Below are 19,117 nucleotides of genomic sequence, written 5' to 3'. Positions count from 1 at the left end.
CTTTGGCTAACTGAGGGTGCTTGGCCACACCACGTCAAAACCATAGGGTTCTTAGAGCTCCCAAGTACCTCCCCTTTCTGTGGGTGGAAGCAACCAGGGTTGGAACAACTTGCTCAAAGTCAAATAGCTGATCAGTGACAGAAGCAGAGCCATAACCCAGGTGTTCCCTCACACTCTCCTAGGGAGGCCCCAATTGTAAAGGCAAAGACAGAAGAAGTCTGCTCAGTACTATAAGGGAATTCGGTCTTCTTCTTTGGAAGGCGGCTTGTTTGCCTCATTTTTGAAAGATTCTGGTAAATTCTACCTGTTTGTCTAGATCAGGATGACTTTGTCTGGTAGAGATTCCACCAGCAGGGCCTCTCTGAAACAAAGGCCCTGCGCACCCCTTAGTCATTCATGTTTCCTTTGCTTTTATACATGTTCTGGCCAGGAGAATCATAGCCTCACTATGGCTTACATCGAGCAAGCAGCTTTTGGCAAGCCTCAGTGGCTTTGCTGCTCAGGAACGCCCCACCCTCTCAGACTGGACTTGACTCAGACTCTGCCTGGAATGACCTTTTCTCAAGCTTGATTTATTTCAATTCCTGCTGGCTTTGAGGGCCAGGTCAAATGCCATCTTGTCCTTGAAGTTTTCCTTGAGCTTTATTCTCCTTCGCTTTGTCAGCCAGACTGGAAGCCATCTCTCCTTTCCCTGCCCTTTGTCTAGAACAGTTTCATTCCACTTTGGTACTTCTTTCTCCTTATCTGCTTCTTGGGGTGTCATTTCTTACTCCTTTCTGGGGACATAAGTTTTCAGTTTGTGGTTCTGGAATTGAATTCTTCACCCAAATAGATTCTTTCCTTGGAGAGGGACCTCAGATCATTGGGCCCACAAGGGCAGGGATTGGTTTGTGGTGGTGGGGTATTTTGATTTTCATTTAACAAGCATTTATTTATTTTCCTTCCACCCCAACCTTGCAGTTGAAAAAAAGAAGAAAAATTAACCCTTGTAATAAATGAAAACAATTATCTTATTTTTTTGGCTCTGCCAAAAGTGTGTCTTGCTCTGTATCTTGAGTTCACTACCCGTGTGGCATGGGAGGGGTGGGGGTGCTCTTTTATCATTCCCTGAAATCGTGGTTGGTCAGTGCCATTGATCTATGTTCTTAAGCTTTTCAGGGTTCTTGTTCTTTATGACATTAGTCTAGAAATTGTTCTCCAGGTTCTGCTCACTTCACTGTTCATGTTAGTTTATAGTCTTCCACTTCTTCTTAAACTTTCCTGTTAATGCTTTATTTTTTTAGTTAAATTTTTTTCAAGTGACAATCTGCTTTCTCTCCTTCCTTTCTGACTTCCTCCTCCAATTAGGAAAGCAAGAAAAAACAAAACCCTTGTTATAAGTATGTAGAATCAAGGAAAATGCATTCCTATGTTGGCCCTGGCCAACAACAATAGTGGCTGATCTTTATAAAATGTTTACTATGTGCCAGGCACCATGCCAAGTGCTTTACAAATGTGATCTCGTTTGATCCTCAAAACAACCTTGGGAGGGAAAAGAGGTGCTCTTAACACCAGTAACTAGAGGTAGAGAGTGTGTTTTATCTGGGATTGGTCATTGATCAGAGTTCTAAAATCTTCCAAAGAGGTTTGTTGCTCTAGAACTTACCCCCCATGTTCTGTTGCTTTGCTCTGTATTCATTCTCCAGTTTCTTTGAACCACCTTTGTTACAGTCCTATAGTGCTCCATCCCATGTGTGTACCATCACTGGTTCAGCCATTTCCCAGTGGATGGCCATCTCCTCATTTTCCAGTTGTTCGCCATCCCCACAGAGCAGCCACAGATATGTTTGCCTGTCTTTTTCCTCTTTCTTTGGTCCCTTTCAGGTGGTATCATGGGGTCAGAGGATATGTCCAATTTATTAACCTTGGGGTCCCAGTTCTCTGGAGTTCTCCAGGGTAGCTGCCCCAGCAGTTGCTAGCATTGTTAGCCCTGAAGCTCAGTGAAGAGCCTGGCACTGGGTCTATTATGTAGATTTGCACTAAGGAAAACCTCTGGATGGCTAAGGAATGCCTAGAGGAGCATCCACAGATGAGTGGAGAGATATGAAGGAAGAACCAGCAGTGGAGAGGTCAGACAGGAAGAAAAGGAAGGGTATGTAGTAAGTAACTCCACACAGAATGAGGACTGAAAAAAGACTTCCAAGTTGGGCCTTTAAGAAAGAGGTAATTGGTAACTTTGGAGAATGGAGCTAGAAGCTGGATTGTTCAGAGTTGGGAGAAGGAATGGAAGCAACAAATGCAGACTCTGCAACAAATTTTCTCTGGAAATTTGGTGGAAAAGAGCTGAAAAGGGCATCTAGGACCATACGGCAGGATCCAGTAAAGGTGCATGTCATGTAATAATCCTTTGTATCAGACCTACTTCTAAGTATATCTTTCCCCCCATGCCACCTCCTTGTTCGATCTTGTTGTCTTTGTCAAGGTCACCACCCATCCTTTTAGTCATCCCAGTTGGCATCCTTAGTGCCATCCTTGACATCACTCCTGTACTTCAGTGATTTCACAGACTGGGTGGGTTTTCCTGCTACAGCATCACATTTCCTTTTTTGCTACTAATGGCAGCTCATTGGCTTCCCTGAACAAATCTCCCCTCTCTGGTTCCTCTTCTCTGAACCCTTACTCTGTGTTGGTATAGTGGGGAAGGTCACTGGATCTGAGATTGAGGACCTGGATTCAAATCCCAGCTCTTATCTGGGATTCCAGCTCTCTTCCTGTATGAGATTGTGGAAAGGTCATTAAATCTTCCAGGTGGCCTGCATTTTCTTATCTGTAAAATGGAAGGATTGGATTAGAAGGCATCCAGGGTCAGGAGGTTATTGGCAGCTCAGGCATAGAGTACTAAACTGGAGATTCAAGAAGATCTGAGTTCAAATTCTGATTTAAGACACTATCTGTGTCACCCTGGGTAAGAAATCTAACCCTCAGCCTTAGGTTTTCTCAGAATAAAGTTAATGATATAAACTATTTCAGCTTTGTTGTGAGATTCACATGAATCTCACATGCCCATGGGAAGTGCTTTCCAAACTTTAGAGAACACTCTGCTGCTGTTCCGCTGATTAGACTTTCTTAAAGCTAAATTTGATCAGGTTAGAGGTACTAGAGGCCCTAGATCTTTTTGGATCCCTGCTTTTTCCTTTGAAGTTAGCTGGCCTTTCCTGCTTTGTCATCCAGTTGACAAGACAAGCACAATCTCGTACAGCTCCAAAGTGACTTACAGTTTATGGGGTACTTTTCTTTGTAATAGCTAGTGTAGTTAGTGTACTAGCTAGAATAGTGAGTTAGTGTAGGTATTATTATCTCCTTTTCAAACAGAGAGACTGAGTGGCATTTGATAAACTGCTTCCCTTAAACTTGATTCGATTTTAGCCCTTCTACTTCTACTTCCCTGTTTGGTAAGATGAATTTCTATACCCCTTTTTGTTTGTATATTTATATATTTTTTTCTTTGAACCACTTTGGATGAGAGTGAAGCTCAAGTGTTGCCTGCTCCTCCCATTTCCCTTTCCATTCTAAAGATTTTCCCCCCATTATTCCTCTTCGCTTTCTCCCAGTACATCCCTCTTTCTTACCCTTCCATTCTTTGAGATCTGTCCCAACATACAGATTCATTCTCATGCTCTCGGATTATGTAGACTTCTAACTGCCCTAATAAAGGTCTTTGTAGTTATGTGTATCAGTTTCTCATATAGGAATATAAAGAGTTTAACATTAAGACCCTTATGATTTCTTTCCTTTTTCTTCAATTTTGGATTTGAATGTCACATTTTCTATTCCACGCTGGTCTTCCCACTAGAATGCTTGGCAGCCCTCTAGTTCATTAAGTATCCATTTCCCCCACTGTAGGATTATGCGCAGTTTTTCTGGGTAGGTCATTCTTGGTTGTAACCTAGCTAGCTCCTTTGACTTCAGAAATATCATACTCCAAGCCATCTGTTCCTTTAATGTGGAAGCTGCTTGCTGTGCCACCATAGTGGCTGCTGCTTCCAGGCATCATAGCCAGTGGCACAGGCTGTCCTTGGCTGGAAAAATAAGATACTGACTTTTTTTTCATTAGCCCTCCCAGAATTTAATTTGAGGCATTTTTTAAAAAGTTGTTTAGAGGATTGAGAGTGCTCAGCAAAAATGCTCCTTTCCCTCCACCATCTTGGTTCTGCCAAATGGCAGAGCCTGGATTTATGCCTGGAACCTTCACTTTTCTTTCTCCAATCCACCATCTCTGCCTTCTTCCAAGTTGTTGACAAAAATACCAAATGACATGACCCAAAAAGCTTCATGGGTCATCTATTCCAATTATGCTTGTTAATAACCCATATGTATCCATGATAAGTTGGTACGGTTTTAGGCAAAGTCCATCTGTAAACATTTGTCAAGTGCCTACTTTGATCAGGCACCATGCTAAGTGCTGGAGATAGAAAATTGCTTAGAGAACCCACAGGGGTTGGTAGAAAAGTCTAGAGGAATGCAGTTGGGAGGCAACAAAGCCTGGGCCTCCTTCAGTCAGCCAATAGAGCCTCTGCTCAAGTCCTTATTCAGTTAATCCCAAAGGCATGGAGCCATATTCAAGGGTCTTCCAGAGCCCTGGCAGGTACTGGCCAGCTTAGTTTTGGTCACTGGTACAAAGTACAGGGAAGCTGATGGTGGGGAGGTGGGACCCTGCTTGCCAGGCCCTATGCTGGTTCTTCTCTGCCAAAGCTCCCATGGCCCTTGGCATGGAGTGTGAGAGAAGTTTAGGCAGGAGGTGGGTGGAAAAGAGAAGGATTTATAATGTGTCTTCTCAGAGGAAGAGGAGGAATCGTGTGGAGGTATTGCAGGGAGGGAATGAAAAGACACTCATTCAGTATTTACTCAGTGCCAGGCACGGGGCATCCAGACAGAAACATCCAGATGGTCACTGTCCTCAGGGAGCTCACTTTCAAATTGAGTGAAAAAACACCTGAGAAAGGCCTGGCAGTACTGAGGGTACAGCAGTGGCAAGGCTCCGAAGCCCTCCAGTTAGGTGGATGTGGAAGGGGACCACACTTTTAGAGGAACCCAGCTCATGGGAAGGGGCTGCCCTCTGGTGGTGGTAACAGTGGTGCCTCTGGTTCTTCCCATCACCCAGTGAGTGGCCCAGGTGTGTTCTGGGACAACTGGGGAGGCTAGGGAGGAAGCTCTCATTTTCCATCTGGTGAAAATGAAGCCCAGAGGGTGGGACCACACGGATTCTCATAGACCAGACTAGAACTTCTACCTCTCAGAGTACAGCTACAGGGGAGCTGGCAGCACCCCCCCCCCCCCCCCCCCAGCCCAGCAGGGTAGAAAAGAACAGTTGTCCTTCACCATCAACCTCTCAGTCTGAGCTGCTGAAAATGGAAGAGGCCCCGCACAAGCTGTGATGAGCTGAGCTGACACATATCTTGTGGCCCTCTCAGATCTGGAAGGTCTTGGAGATCATTGAGTCTGGCCCTCAAGGAGCTTGACCATCCAGAACGCTCCCCTCCCCCCCATTGACTCAGTCTCAAGGCAGTCCTATTGGACAGCTCTGATTAGAAGAACATTCTTCCTTTCAGCTGAAGGTGACTCCCTACCCCCTGCTGTTGTCCTGTTCTGGTTCTGCACTCTGGAAGTAGGCAGAGCTGTTCCAAGCCCTCTTCTGGACAAGCTCTGCAGGCTCTGCATCTTGTCTTCCTCAAGCTTCCCAACTTCAGTTTAAGCAGTCTCCAACCAATCCTTGCTTCAGTGACTCCCCCTTCACCTTTTTGACCACCTCTCCGACCAGCCATAATCCCTGTTCTTTTGCCTTTCGTCCTTTGAATGAGCTGCTATTCAGGGAGCTTCTCTGCATCTCTTTTGAGTTCCTGCCATAAACTCCCAACTCCATGTCCTGCATGATGTCATCCCTACTGGCCCTGATGAACATGCCATTTGGTCCTCACACCCTTCACTTTGCTCTCTCTCTCTTTTTTAATTTGGAAAATTTTATTTTAATTAATTGTCTAAATTAATTTAGACAATTTTCCCACAATTCCATGATTCATGTTCTTTCCCTCCCCTCCTTTCACTCCCCTCCAGGAGCCAATGAGCAGTTCCACTGGGTTTTACATGTATCATTAGTCCAGACCTATTTCCATATTATTGATATTTGCTCTAGGGTGATTGTTTATAGAGTCTACATCCCCAGTCGTATCCCCATTGAACCATGTGGCAAGCTTTTGTTTTTCTTCTGTGTTTCCGCTCCCACAGTTCTTTCTCAGGATGTGGATAGCTCTTTCTCCTAAGTCCCTCCGAATAGTTCTGGATCATTGCATTGCTGCTAGTAGAGAAGTCCATTATATTCAATTGTGCCACAGTGTATCAGTCTCTGTGTACAATGTTCTCCTGGTTCTGCTCCTTTCATTCTGCATCAATTCCTGGAGGTTGTTCCAGTTCACATGGAATCCCTCCAGTTCATCATTACTTTGGACACAATAGTATCCATCACTAACATATACCACAATTTGTTCAGCCATTCCCCAATTGAAGGGCATCCCCTCATTTTCCAATTTTTTGCCTCCACAAAGAGTGCAGCTATGAATCTTCTTGTACAAGGCCTAAATTGGTCATCTTAATAGCTATTTGACCTCCAGTGTTAACAAATTTTGGCTCAAAGTCATTTTTGTACCATCCTTGACTATTACCTGATTTTCCTGAGCCATGTTTAAGAGATTGGGCCTAAACTTTTTGGGGAAAATGTTAGTCAAAACTATGGAAATCAAAATTTTTCATCTTTTGACATCGGAGCTATTGTTGTCTTTGGATGAATTAAAAATGTTTTCTACTTGTATGTAGGTTTAAAAAAAAACTGTTGCTGGTTTGTGCTCCCTTCTGTAACCTCAAGAGGGAAGGAAAACATTTTGATGGTTCTCTCTGTTTCTTTACCTCTGGCTGGCTGAGGCATCTCTCCTCCTTTGGTATCACTTTTGCTAACATCTCTGACCCCTGTCCCCAGTTAAAAGCCTGAGAAAAAGGATAAATCCCTTGTAACTAACAAAAATAGGTGAGTTGAGTCCTCACAATGGCCATATTTCTCTGTACATCTCAGGTTCCTTCCTTCAGAGTCAGGAGGGGTGTCCCAGGTGTCTGAAGCCTTCCTGGTACAACTCTTCTGTTCCTGACACTGTCCCTCTGTCTCAGTCCCGATTTAAGGGTATGGCACGGTTCTGAATCCATTCTCCAGATTCCCCATCCACCATTGTCTTCTCCACTTGCTTCAGCTGTTCTAGTTTTGTTTTTCAGTTTTCCCCTCATAATCTCTGCTCTTCAGGTCAGGAACCTTGTTTTGCTTGTTTCTGTTCCCTGGCATTATCCTTCACAATTATTTCCCCTTCCAGCACCTCATTTATTTCTCTGGTCAAATAGAGGTATTTCTGCACCATATGGTGGGGGGGGATGTCCCAGTCCTCTTTGTAGGTAAGAATGAGTTCTGTTTCTCCGCCCTTCCCATTCCTATTAACTTGCCCTTTAGGCCTGGACCAGCTCAGGTCATCTCGGTTGCAAGATGTGACTGTACCCAACATATTTCTCAGTCAACTTTCGGACCCCTGCTATTCTGGATAGATCTAGATATAAGCAGAAACTCCAGGGGGTGAGAGGGAATTTAGAATATTTAGCTAAAGCTCTTGGCCAAACCTTATGGTGGCTGGGCCTCCATCACAAAATGTGATCAAAATGCCAGAGGCCCGAGAGGGAGGAAGGTCACAATGGACTTTGGATTGGGGAACGGTGAATCTGGAAATGGTATTGTGTGGTGGGGTCGCTTGACTTTGGGCCTTAGTTCAGCAAGGTGGTATGGGCACAGGAAACAATTGAAAAGAGCTTAGAGGAGGTATATTGCATTGGGACTGTCGTTAGTGTGCTGGCCTTGAAGGCAGGAAGACCTAAATTCAGATGTGGACTCTAGACACTTGTGTGGCTCTGCACAAGTCACTTTACCTCTGTCTCCTCTATTATATCACAGAACCCAGAGCATAACGGGCACTTCATGAATGCGCTCTCCCTTTTCTTCCTTTCTTATGTGAAGGAGAGCACTGTAGCCATACAGATGGGGTACTAGGATGGGCCTTCAGTGCTACACTGCAGAATTGATACTTCACTAGGAGGAAAATGAGGACCTGTTGGAAGACTGAGTGGAGGAGGGACCAGCCAGAACATTTATCTTGTTCATCCTCCTTGTTTTACAGTGGAGATGCGCCCCAGGGGCTCAGTGACATCCCTTGGGCAACACTGAGTGATTGTGGATACAAGGAAGTGACAGCTCTAGTCTAGGTGGGCCAGGCCTGGGCAGAATTGACAAGCCTATAACAGGAGGCTGTTGAGGGGTGCGCAGCAGAGAGGAGCTCCCCTTTTCTTTTTCAGGTGACCCTGGCTGCTAGTACTGAGGGCCAAAAGTGGGAGTGAAGTTTGGGGGCAGATAATCACGAGTTCAGTTTGGGAAAGTGAGCCCTGCTTGAAATAAGGTTTGAGGGATACACCTTGTGTTACAGTCATCTCAGTATTTGGCTCTCTTCCTACTCATCCCACCAACATGCAGCTTTATCTCTAGCACAGAGCTTTCCCCTCTGATGTTTATTTAATGAATGCTTGAATGGCTATCAGACCTTTGATTTTTCTCTCGATATTCTTAGCTTTGCTTCTCTGTCATTGCTAACTGAGAAAAAACCCTTAGAAAACCTGCTGAAGGGACAGCAAGGCAAAGGAGCAGGAGGTTTAGAACTGTATGAGAGGGGGCAGTGAACTGGGCTCAGTGGATAGAGAGCCAGGCCTGGGTACAGAGGTTCTAGGTTGAAATCTCCTCAGATACTTCCTAGCAGTGTGACCCTGGGCAAGTCATGTAACCTGAAATGCCTTGTCCTTGTTGCTTTACTGCCATAGAATTGATAGAGGGTAAGAGTTAAAAAACAAAACAAAACCTGGATTAGACTTTAGGGAGTTGTTAAACAGGTGGGGAGTCTGCCATCCCTAGAGGGAAAGAGACTTGCCCACCATCACTCAGTACAGTGAAAGAGCCTAGATTGACAGGGTCTCTGAGTGGGAAGGGTCCTCAGAAACCGCCTGGCCCATCTTTAGCTGAGAATCACCTAGACAGCATCCCTGCCATTATCTTCCTCCCAAGAGGCTAGAGCTCAGGGCCTGCTGTACTTGTTAGCTTCCTCAGCCTGCGGAAGACTATGACCTTCCATCTGTGCCTCAGTTTCTTCATTTTTAAAACCTGCTTCCCAAGTTTGTGGTGTGTGATCCCCTTAGGAAAGGACTTGGCAAACCTTAGAGTGCTGATAAATGCTTCCTGTGATTTTAATCAGTTGTGGTTATTAGTAATATAAGGAGGGGGAGCCCCGCCCCCACCTTGAAGCAGCCCATTTCACTTTGGGATAGTCCTTGTTGTTGAAAGAGGCTGCCTGACTTCAAACCTAAATCTGCCTTTTGACAAACTTGCCTCCCCATTGCTCATGGCTCTGCCCTCCCGGGCCAAGCAGAACAGATCCACAGGCCAGCCCTTCACATACTCATTGCAACTGGTCTCTTGACTTGGAATTCAGGATTCTTTCTTCCTAGTGTGCCATGCTAACCGAGAGAAGCTCCTGGATGGGAGAGGGCACTGGTGGTGGGTGCCTTAAAGAAAGCAGCTGGTATCCATCTAACCTTGGGTCCTAAAGGAGAAAAAAGCGGAGTTTAGGGAGATCCCAACCCATGTGAGGTCAAGAAATGTGTTGGGCTGGGCAGATAAATAATGCCAGCATGGTCCCTTGTATATCCCCATCAGGGGTCTTTTGGCAGAGTGACCTTGTTTGTGAAGCCCCGGTGATGTCAGAGCCCTTTCCCCGAGTCTTGTTTTACTCTGGGAAAGCGGAGCATGTGGTCAATAAGATGGTATCCTTGAAGAAGACTGGCTTGACCACTCACTAACTTTGCAAGAGGCATGGGTACCCTTGGGGCACCTCACTCTCCTTGTTACCATTTTGACCCCCAAAGATCACATTGATCTCCTGTTGTGAAATTGGACACAGTCCTGGGATGGAAGTAGGCCTGGGAGGGCAGTCCTTCCCCTCCTCCCTTCGGTGGCCACCTAAAGGCTCTTGTCAAACCTTTGATGTTTATAGACTGGGAGCTGCTGGGATCTGGCTTCACCCTTCTGCTAGGAAGTTGCTTTGTTGTAGTTCTCTTCTGGAAAGAGCCGGCCTCTCCCCTTTTCACTTGAACACTTGCTCTCTTGGTTTTGAAAAGAATCTGGAGGCTGATTCCATGGCCTAGTCTTACTGCTTCCAATTGAGCCTAGTGATGAAGGAGATTTGGCGGTAGGTGTACTAGCTAACAATGTTACCGGGATGGTGGAATCTGCCTTTGGACCTCCAAATTGGCCAGTTGAAATTCCAGCAATAGACATTATTATCCACATACTCCGTGTGTTCATTTGGATCTGATTTGGGGTTTGTGACTCTGTCTCTTCACAGGACAACCCTCCATATGACAAGGGAGCCTTCAGAATCGAAATCAACTTCCCAGCAGAGTATCCATTCAAACCACCTAAGATCACATTTAAAACAAAGATTTACCACCCGAATATCGATGAAAAGGGGCAGGTCTGTCTGCCAGTAATTAGTGCTGAAAACTGGAAGCCAGCAACCAAAACTGACCAAGGTAAGACCTGCTCTGGGGCCATCCTTGTGGGAACCCGGCTGCCACATAGTGGATTAAAAAAAAAAACACCATAGATTAGCGTGATCTGTGTTGTTGTATTCCAATTTATTTTCTAAAACGTCTCCCAGTTACATTTTCATTTGCTTGGGCCACTCTGGGAGTTTTTCCAGCCATCTCATTTAACATGTGTGGTCTAGACTGAGGAGGAGAGCAGAGAAGAGGGGGCCTGGTGCTGGTGGATCGTTTCACTTGCACCCGTCTCCTTTCCAGTTTTCCCTCCACCCAGCATCCTAACTCCCATGTCAAAGACTGGTGAAGCCCTTGTTTTCCAGTAGCCTGTCCAAGGAGGGAATGTTGCAAGAGTCATTGTACTGATGCTTCAGAAGAGCAAAGGGCGGCGGAGGTTAGGCTTGGAGCCCTGAGCTTGATGGCATCAGTTGACTACAAAAAGCCTCCTTCCCACCAGAGGGTATCCCCACTTTTTAGAGTCTAGTGCATGTTTGGACCTCATGATTTTCATGTCGTCTCCCCTAACAAACTAGGAGCCCCCAGAGAGCAAAAGGGGTCCTTGCCTTTCTTTGCACAGTTCCTGACAATAGAGTAGGTGCTTAAGCCAAGCTTGTTGATGAGGGTGGCACTTGGCTCTGTAGGTGTCTTATCAATGAAACCCTGAGGAGTTGAAATCCAAGGCCAACAGACCCTTTTGTCACTGAACTGGCTCTGCCCCTTGGAACCAGCCACCCTCCCAGGGAAGATCCCAGGAGCAAGAGGTGGCCCCAGGAGGCTTGGTTTGAAGCTGGCTTCTGCCAATGTGACATCACCATGTTATTTTGGCAAGTCTCTTGCTTTCTCTAGGCCGACATCTGTAAAGTGAGGGAACTAGACACATGGCCCCCAGCACCTCTCAAGGACTTTCTAGCTCTGACACCCCAGGAGAATCTCTAAATGTGCAACCTGGTAGTCCAAAATGTGAGAGCATTTGGATTCAAAGGGTCAGTGCTTGGCCTTCACATAGTCCATCTTCAGGCTATGAGTTGGACAAGTTTCTCTTTGAAGCTTTGAACAAAGTAGAATTGGGAGTGCTGGGAACGAGCCAGGAGGCAGTTTGGCTTAGGTTTGCAGATGCAGCACACTGTCCCCTCCGGCCGGTCTGACTGAGTGCTCCCAGTGTGGGAAATCAGACCATCTCCTGCAGCTCTTTGACTAAACAGACTGCCCTGTGAGCTGAGGTCTGCACACTCATAGTCACTATTCCCTTTCTTCTACCTCCTTGTCTGGAGGAGGATCTGAGGAAATGTCTGGAGACTCGGGCTCAGGCTCTGTTATTGATTAGCCTCGTGACCTTCAGTGTTACCAGAAATAAACCCATGCCCGAGACTCTGGGGGTCCTCCCCTCCCAAGCCAGCCTGGTCTCTGAGCCTTTTCTGACCTTGTCAAGTAGGTGGCTTGCTCTTGTGTGAACCTCGGGCCTTGTGGGCCTCAGTTTCTGTACTTACGGAGCACCATGGGTGGCAGGGGTTCTGTGGGAGCAGACCAGCACTGCCTTTAGCAGCCAGGGGTTAGAGACGCTCCAGCTTGAACCACAGGTCCTGCCGTGTTAGAGGCTGGGAGGACAGTACTCCCAAAATGGATGGATGTAGTTTGTGCCCCACGTGGAGCAGAGTGAGAACCTTCCCATACCAAATCCATGCTGGGATTTCCTGCCAATTTGGAAGGAAATCAGGCCCCAACTCAGTGTCATGAGGCGGGGCGGGGGTGTCTTTGGTAAAGCCTGACCCCAAGCTGATTTGGGGAGGCTTACCAGGTGCTGGCTCTGCCATCGGTCGGGGCTTCTCAGCTTTGGCGCTGATAGTAGTGTTCTGACAGTAGTGAAATTGTAAGCACCAGCATACTGTAATGCTATCAGGTACCAGGTGAACTGGGCACCAGGCCCACGGCAGATTCGTGTCTGCTTGGCCTCCAGTAATTAACTGCTAATGGCTTTCAAAAAAAAGTAGCGTTGTCATTACCTCAGACTGGCATTTTGGGCCAGACCTTTTTCCTCCCATAGGACTTTGCTCTGGTGACCACTCCTTTGCTATTCTTCATGTTATTAGTGAATCAGTGATTCCTAGAGCTAGAAGAAGGGGCGCCAAGAGATCACCTGGTCCAGGGGACTGGCCACCTGTGTATGTTTTGCTAACTGTGTCTCCCTGTCACTGGCTTCTTTTGTAAATCTTTGGATTTTATTTTTTGCTTTAAACTTTCTGCTGAGGGTTCCATAGGCTTCCAGAGAGGTGATGATGCAGAAGAGCTTAAAAACGCCTAATTAGGACTTTGCCCTGCTTCACAGGGCTTGCTTTGTTCTATGCTGTCCCTGACAAACATCCAGCTTTCACTCGAATCCTTTTTTTTTGACAGGGCACTCGCTATTTCATAAAGCCTCCATTCCCATCTTTGGACTAATATAATTATAGACTGTGGGCAGCTTGTGGTACAGTGGATCTGAGATCAGGAAGACTCATCTTCCTGATTTGAAATCTGGCCTTATTTATTAGCTGTTTGACCATGGGCAAGTCACTTCACCCCGGTGGCCTCAGTTCCTTATCTGTCAAATGAGCTAGAGAAGGCAAGGTGAACCAGTTGAGGATCTTTGCTGAGAAAACCCCCAATGGAGTCATCGTGGAGAGTTGGATACACTTGAGCAATGACAATATCCTCTTAGATTGTATTCTTTGATATAATTATTCTTGTACTAGGCAGACAGTGAGAGAATAATAGACCTAACCCACATGAAGTTGGACAGAGACTCTTCTGCTGAGGCAGAATCTGTCTCCTGAAAGCTGGCCCTGATTCTCCTTCATGGGACCTCACTGAAAAGATAGGAAGTCAACTTCTCCAGGAAAGCACTTGGGATCGTTTGAGGTAGTCGAGTCCTCCCCCTGATCCTCTCCAGGCTCCTCAGACTCACTAGGCTAACTGCCCATTTTCTTCAATATGTTAGTTTTTTAAACCCATGCCTTCCTAATAGTACTGATTCTAAGGCAGAAGACTGGTATGGGCTACAAGTGGAGGTGAAGTGACTTCCCCAGGGTCATGCAGCTAGGAATTATCTGAGGTCAGATTTGAACTCAGCTTCCTCCAGCTCCATGTCAGCACTCTATCCACTGGGTCACCTAGCTGCCCCCTTCCATCTTAGAATCAATACCATGTATTGGTTCCAAGGCAGAAGAAAGGCAAGGGCTGGGCAATGGAGTTAAGTGACTTGTCCAGGGTCACACAGCTAGGAAGTATCTGAAGTCAGATTTGAACCTAGGACCTCCCATCTCTAGGCCTGGCTCTTAATCCACTGAGCCACTCTGCTGCACCCCCTTCAGTTAGTTCTTAAAGGACTATTTATGCTCTTTGCCCATAGTACTTGGTGCTGGGGATGCTGACAGTATTGTGCAGGAGAAACAAGCACAGGAATGCCTGGGGTGCTGCTGGGGATGCCCTAGGGAAAGCCCTGGCCTTTTAGCAGCTTCAGTGGCCAGGCCTGAAGGCAAGTGAGGAAGCTAGCATAGGTAGCTGAAACACAGACTCTAAGGGAAATGATGTGCCTGTCAGTTGTCAGCATCCTACCAAGGCCTTGTGATACCCGAGTCACTTAGTAAGCTCCGGCTGTGTTCCAGGGAGTGGACTAAGTAAGCCCTTGGAATAGAAAGAAAAGCTGAGAGCTCCCCTCTCCCCAAGGAGCTCATAGTCAGCGTGGGCAGGTGGTATGCAGACAAGGGGCATGCAGGATAAAATAGGGCGAGTCCTTGAGGGAAGCCAGGAGGCAGAGATGAGGAGGGTCAGGATCAGCCAAAATGCTCCGGAGATTGGCTAGTTCAGTGCCACTGAGTCAGGAAGGGCTTGGGACACCAGGAGAGGATTTTGTCTCTCCTATTGGGGTTTATTGAGTAGAGGGGGATAGATTCAGACCTGTAGCTTAGTAAGCTTACTTTGACAGCTGACTTGGCAATGGCCAGAAGTGAGATAAGAGGTTACTGGAGAGAAGAAGGATGCCCAGGGAGAAGTGGCTGCACCTGGCAATTGACTGAATGTGGCTTGTGAGGGCCAGCAGCAGGGACGGCACCTGGGTGGCTGGAAGGAGGGGAGGGGACTCATAATAGAAAGGGATGGGGGGGGTTCTAATGAAGATTTGGACATTTTAGTTCCAAGATGTCTGGAGAGCATCCTCTTGCATGTCTAAAAGGCAGCTAGGAATGAGAGAGGAGAGCTGGCCACATGACTTCAGAGTCCTTTGCATAGAAGGGATCATTGAGACTCTGGGAATTGATGAGCTCACCAGGGGAGGTGGCACAGAAGAAGAGATGAGGCCCAGGACAGACCCTCAGGGGCACTCAGGGCAAGAGGGTATGAACTGGATGGAATACGGTCCAGCAAAGAAGTAATCAGAGAGGTAGGAGGAGAACCAGGCAACAGGGTGGCCTGAAAAGTAGCCAGCTGAGAGAATCAAGGAGGAGAGTGTGACAACAGGATCAGAGGCTGCAGGAAGGTTGAATGGGGGGACAGTCTGAGTTTAGAAAATGAGAGGAAAGGGAGCAGAGGCAGCTTCTGTCTGAGAGGCAGGCTGGTGGCTTTCTGGGATGGACTTGGGGGCACATTTATAGGGATGGGAGGGTCTGCTGCAGGTGGATCTCTTGTCAGGCAGTGACCACTCGAGGGTTCTGAATAGAGGGATGGCCTAAATTGTGCATTGATGAGGAAGCCTTTTGGGCAGCCTTTTGAGGGATGGATGAGGGAGAGCAGAGCTAGGAGGCCATGCCAGGGCCTGTAGATTACATTATAGAGGTTTCAAGGCAAAGCCTGGAAGCATACTGCAGGGGGAGGAGCCCTGGCATGGCAGCAGTTGTTGAGTTTTTCATTCAGTGCCTGTGAGTCCTCCAGGAGTCAGTCCTCTGCAGCCCTTGGCAGCTGCCAGTCCTTTCCTCTTGCCTTTCCCCTCACTTTCAAGCTTCCCCCAGCAGCCAAGCAAGTTCCCATCTTTATCCTCCTGGGCTTTGATGTAGCCCACCCGTTCCACCAAGGGTTCCAGTGAACGAAAGCCATATGGTCTGGGCCTCTGTCATCTGGAGGGAAAAACTGTCATGACTTTTTGTTGGAATGTTGCCAGGAGCTCCAGCCTCTCCGTTTCTTCTCTTTCGCTCAGAACGTGACCACCACCAAAGAGTCAGCTGGGGCAGGAGATCCCTGGAGTTCTCTGTGGCAGAGGCGGGCAGTTTCCTTCCAAACCACAAAGGGCAAAGAGGTGGGGCTAGCTCAGCTTGGAGGGGCTGGTCATTTTTGTGCTGACCGCAGTGGGGCAGTGCATACGCTAGATCAGATGAGAAGCTGTCCGTAGAAGGTTGAGTAAGATTGTCTGACTTGCCAGTTGTGTGACCTTGGGTAGAGCCACGAACGTCTGCTCTCTAAAATTGGGAGGACTGGACTAGGTGGCCTCTCCATGCCCTGGGGTGATTCCAGGGGCTCTCTTGACCCATCTCCGCTGAGAGAGCCAGGGGTATGTGAAGCTGAGGTTCCCTTTAGGTGATCAGAGAATGGAGGCCCTTTGGATGACAGGAGAGCTCCTGAGGAGCAAGGTGGGAGGAGGCAGGGGACATCCTCCTGCTTCCTTATTTTTCTGCCAGATTGTTTTCCTCATTCCCTCAGGAGGCACCTTATTTCCTCTGGAATGGCACTGTTCCAAGACCCTTTCTTCTGACCCAGATGGTATTCCCTCTAGCTCTTGGAATTGCATGAATAAATCTGTGGCTACTGTAGGCCAGTGCCTCTTCACTTTAGCTGGTCCTGTCTGAGCTGCTGCTGCTGCTGCTGCTCCACTGCCCAACCCTAGGCGACCCGTTGTGCCCTCCAGAGCGCAGCAGAGCATCCACAGAACCCTTTGGACAAAGGCAGGGCCAATGACAGGTGGTTTCCCGAGCCCTGAACAGCCCCAGAACTGTAGGTGTGAATGCAGCTCACTGCTTTCAAAGTTTGTCTTGGGTGGGTGCTTGTCTTTGGGTAGGAGTCAGAGCACAAGTGCCCAGGCCAGAAGCCTCCAGCACGCAGGCTCCCCAACTCTGCACTTTATACCAGCCCCTTCCCTATGGTTTTCAGTAGTATGGATCGTAGGGAGGAGAAGAGAGGGGCCTGGAGAGGCCATTTGGCCATGGGCATGTGCCTAGGAAATGGTGGGGCCAGGCCTGCTGCAGCCTGGCACCCTCAGCTTTGCCCCAGGCAGAAGTAGGACAGGACCATCCTCTCCATTGCTGAAGCTCTTGCCTGCTCCTTAGCTCTTTTGAGCTTTGTAGCAGACCTGAGAGGCAGGTAGAGGAATTGACAGAGTAAATGAATGTAGGAGAGCTGGGACTCCATCCCGGGACTGCTCGTGCCCTTGGGAATCCCCATCAGGATAATTCAGACCTGCGGTAGCGGGGGGGTTCCATAGGGAATAAGGAGTTGGCTGCCACCCCACCAGAGCCCCCATAAACTGTCTCAGAACTAGAGCTGACTAGCAGTGGGACAGAAGGAGCATTTTCAGACCACTTGGCAGTTTTTTGGGCCAGTGCTGGGAAGCTAAAAACATGTCGTGAGAAGAGTGCCCCGACCAGGGCATCCCAGCAAATTGGGCTAAATGGAAGGGCCTGGGTTCGGAAAGGCAGCTTCCCAGATACAGATGCGGAAGGAAGCCGGGATACACAGCACTTCCTCTGATGAACTAAGTCCGAGTGCACAAAGGCTCACTCTGGCTGCCATATTTCAGGGCAGACTTTGATGGAGAAAAGCCAGACAAGGGGGACCCAGAGAAGGGCCTGAAGACTTTGCTTTGCAAAGATGTTTCCCATGTAAATTGTCATGGGGGACAGGGCCCGTTTTTATGTCATAGGCTTCCTAGTTTACAAAGCACTTCTGGGATAGCCAGTGTTGGCATCTTTATGCCCATTTTGTAGAGATGGACTTTAGACCTGGGAGCAGTGGGAAGCAGTGTCCGAGAGGCTTGATAGAGGGGAACTCTTCAAGAGTGGCTTGGGCCGCCCTCCTCCCTTGAGGTCCATAACCATATCCCAAGGTGGTGTCGATGGGGGTTCTTGTTCCAAAGACTTGACTTAGACCACCTTCGAGGGGTCTGCTGAATCTGAGAATCTGGGTGTTGTAATTAGCCCCATTTTACTGATGAGGAAACTGAGGTCCAGAGGGATTAAATGCGATACTAATGACTGCACAGTGAGTTAGTAAGCACCAGAGATTGGTTTCAATCCCAAGTCTCCTAAGTTCAGCACTTTCCCAGTTATTCTGCACTGCTTCATGTGATCAGAAGCCATGATCCTGAGCTCCCCGATACCCCCCTTCCCCCCACTTCCCTGAGTCCTTTCCTCTTATTACCTGTGCCTTCTGGGCCCAGGGGTCTGCCCTGTGCTGGCTGAGATCTACAATCCTCCTCCTTCCACTCTGGCCCAACTCTTGGCTTTCCAGAACATTTGACAGAATTTTGAGCAGCCTGAGATCTCCTTCTAGGCCATCATCCCTCCTTCTATTGCTTTGACTCCATCTCTTCACTGGGGCAAAACTGTTATTTGATTACTTCAAGGATCTACTTGCCTTCATACAAGTTCCAGCTCTTGAGCTTGCCCCCGTTATTCCCTTCTTTTCTTCCCAAGCTGCTGGACTCTCGGTGGGCTCCACTGCTCATTTGTGTCCTCTGTTGTTCCCTTGTTTTCATGGTTATCCTTTCATTCATGTTGGGCCCCCTGCTCCTTTTCTCTCCCTTTTTTAAAACCCATACCTTCCTTCCATGGGTTCCAAGGCAAAAGAGCTAGGCAATGGGAGTTAAGTGACTTGTCCAAGTTCACATAGTTTTTTCACCCCTACTCCCTAAATTCCTTTCACGCCTTGGTTTGGCTTTCTGTGGCCTCTCACATACACACAAAAAAAACCCAGCAAATTTTTTTTTCTTTTTTTAAACTATAAACCCCCTCCAGGCGAAAGCAGAAGCATGGCTGCCACCATGGTGGGGGCTTGGCTCAGAATCTCCAGTGTTGAGAGAGGACAACCTCTCCGCACCTCTGCTTCACCCACCTGTGTGTCTCTTCCATCTCTCCTTCCTTAGGTGCCTCGTGTCTGTCCCAGCCTCAGATCTCCCCTCCTTCCCAGGTGTTACTCATCGACTCTTGTCTGTGTTCAGTCCTGATGTGTCTGGCCCCATCCCATTTCCCCCTGCTCTCAAATCCTGCCTCAATCCCCAGGTGTTCCTCCTGCTGCTCTCATTTCTCTGTCCCTGACCCCAACATGTTCTTGAAACGTGTGCTGGTCGCCTTCCTGCCTCCCGAACTCCCTCCCTTCCTCACAGTGTTGGGCAAACTCTCACTAGGTAGAGGAGCCGCCAGCTTCCGTAAAAGGACAGCTGCCTGGGGTAAGAGGAAGG

General features: G+C 47.9%; 1 protein-coding gene across 2 annotated transcripts in view; it reads left to right on the top strand.

Moving 5' to 3' along the window:
* The window catches only part of UBE2L3 (ubiquitin conjugating enzyme E2 L3), a 56,423-nt gene that overhangs the window by 32,692 nt on the left and 4,614 nt on the right, over nucleotides 1-19,117 (top strand). For both annotated transcript variants that reach the window (XM_007490392.3, XM_007490393.3), the window contains one exon: nucleotides 10,506-10,692. In XM_007490392.3, the coding sequence (XP_007490454.1) occupies nucleotides 10,506-10,692 (187 nt within the window). The remainder of the gene's footprint in view (nucleotides 1-10,505; nucleotides 10,693-19,117) is intronic.

The sequence above is a fragment of the Monodelphis domestica genome, chromosome 3, assembly GCF_027887165.1.
Source record: "Monodelphis domestica isolate mMonDom1 chromosome 3, mMonDom1.pri, whole genome shotgun sequence".
Taxonomy (NCBI): domain Eukaryota; kingdom Metazoa; phylum Chordata; class Mammalia; order Didelphimorphia; family Didelphidae; genus Monodelphis; species Monodelphis domestica.
This window is presented reverse-complemented; position numbering and strand designations above follow the sequence as displayed.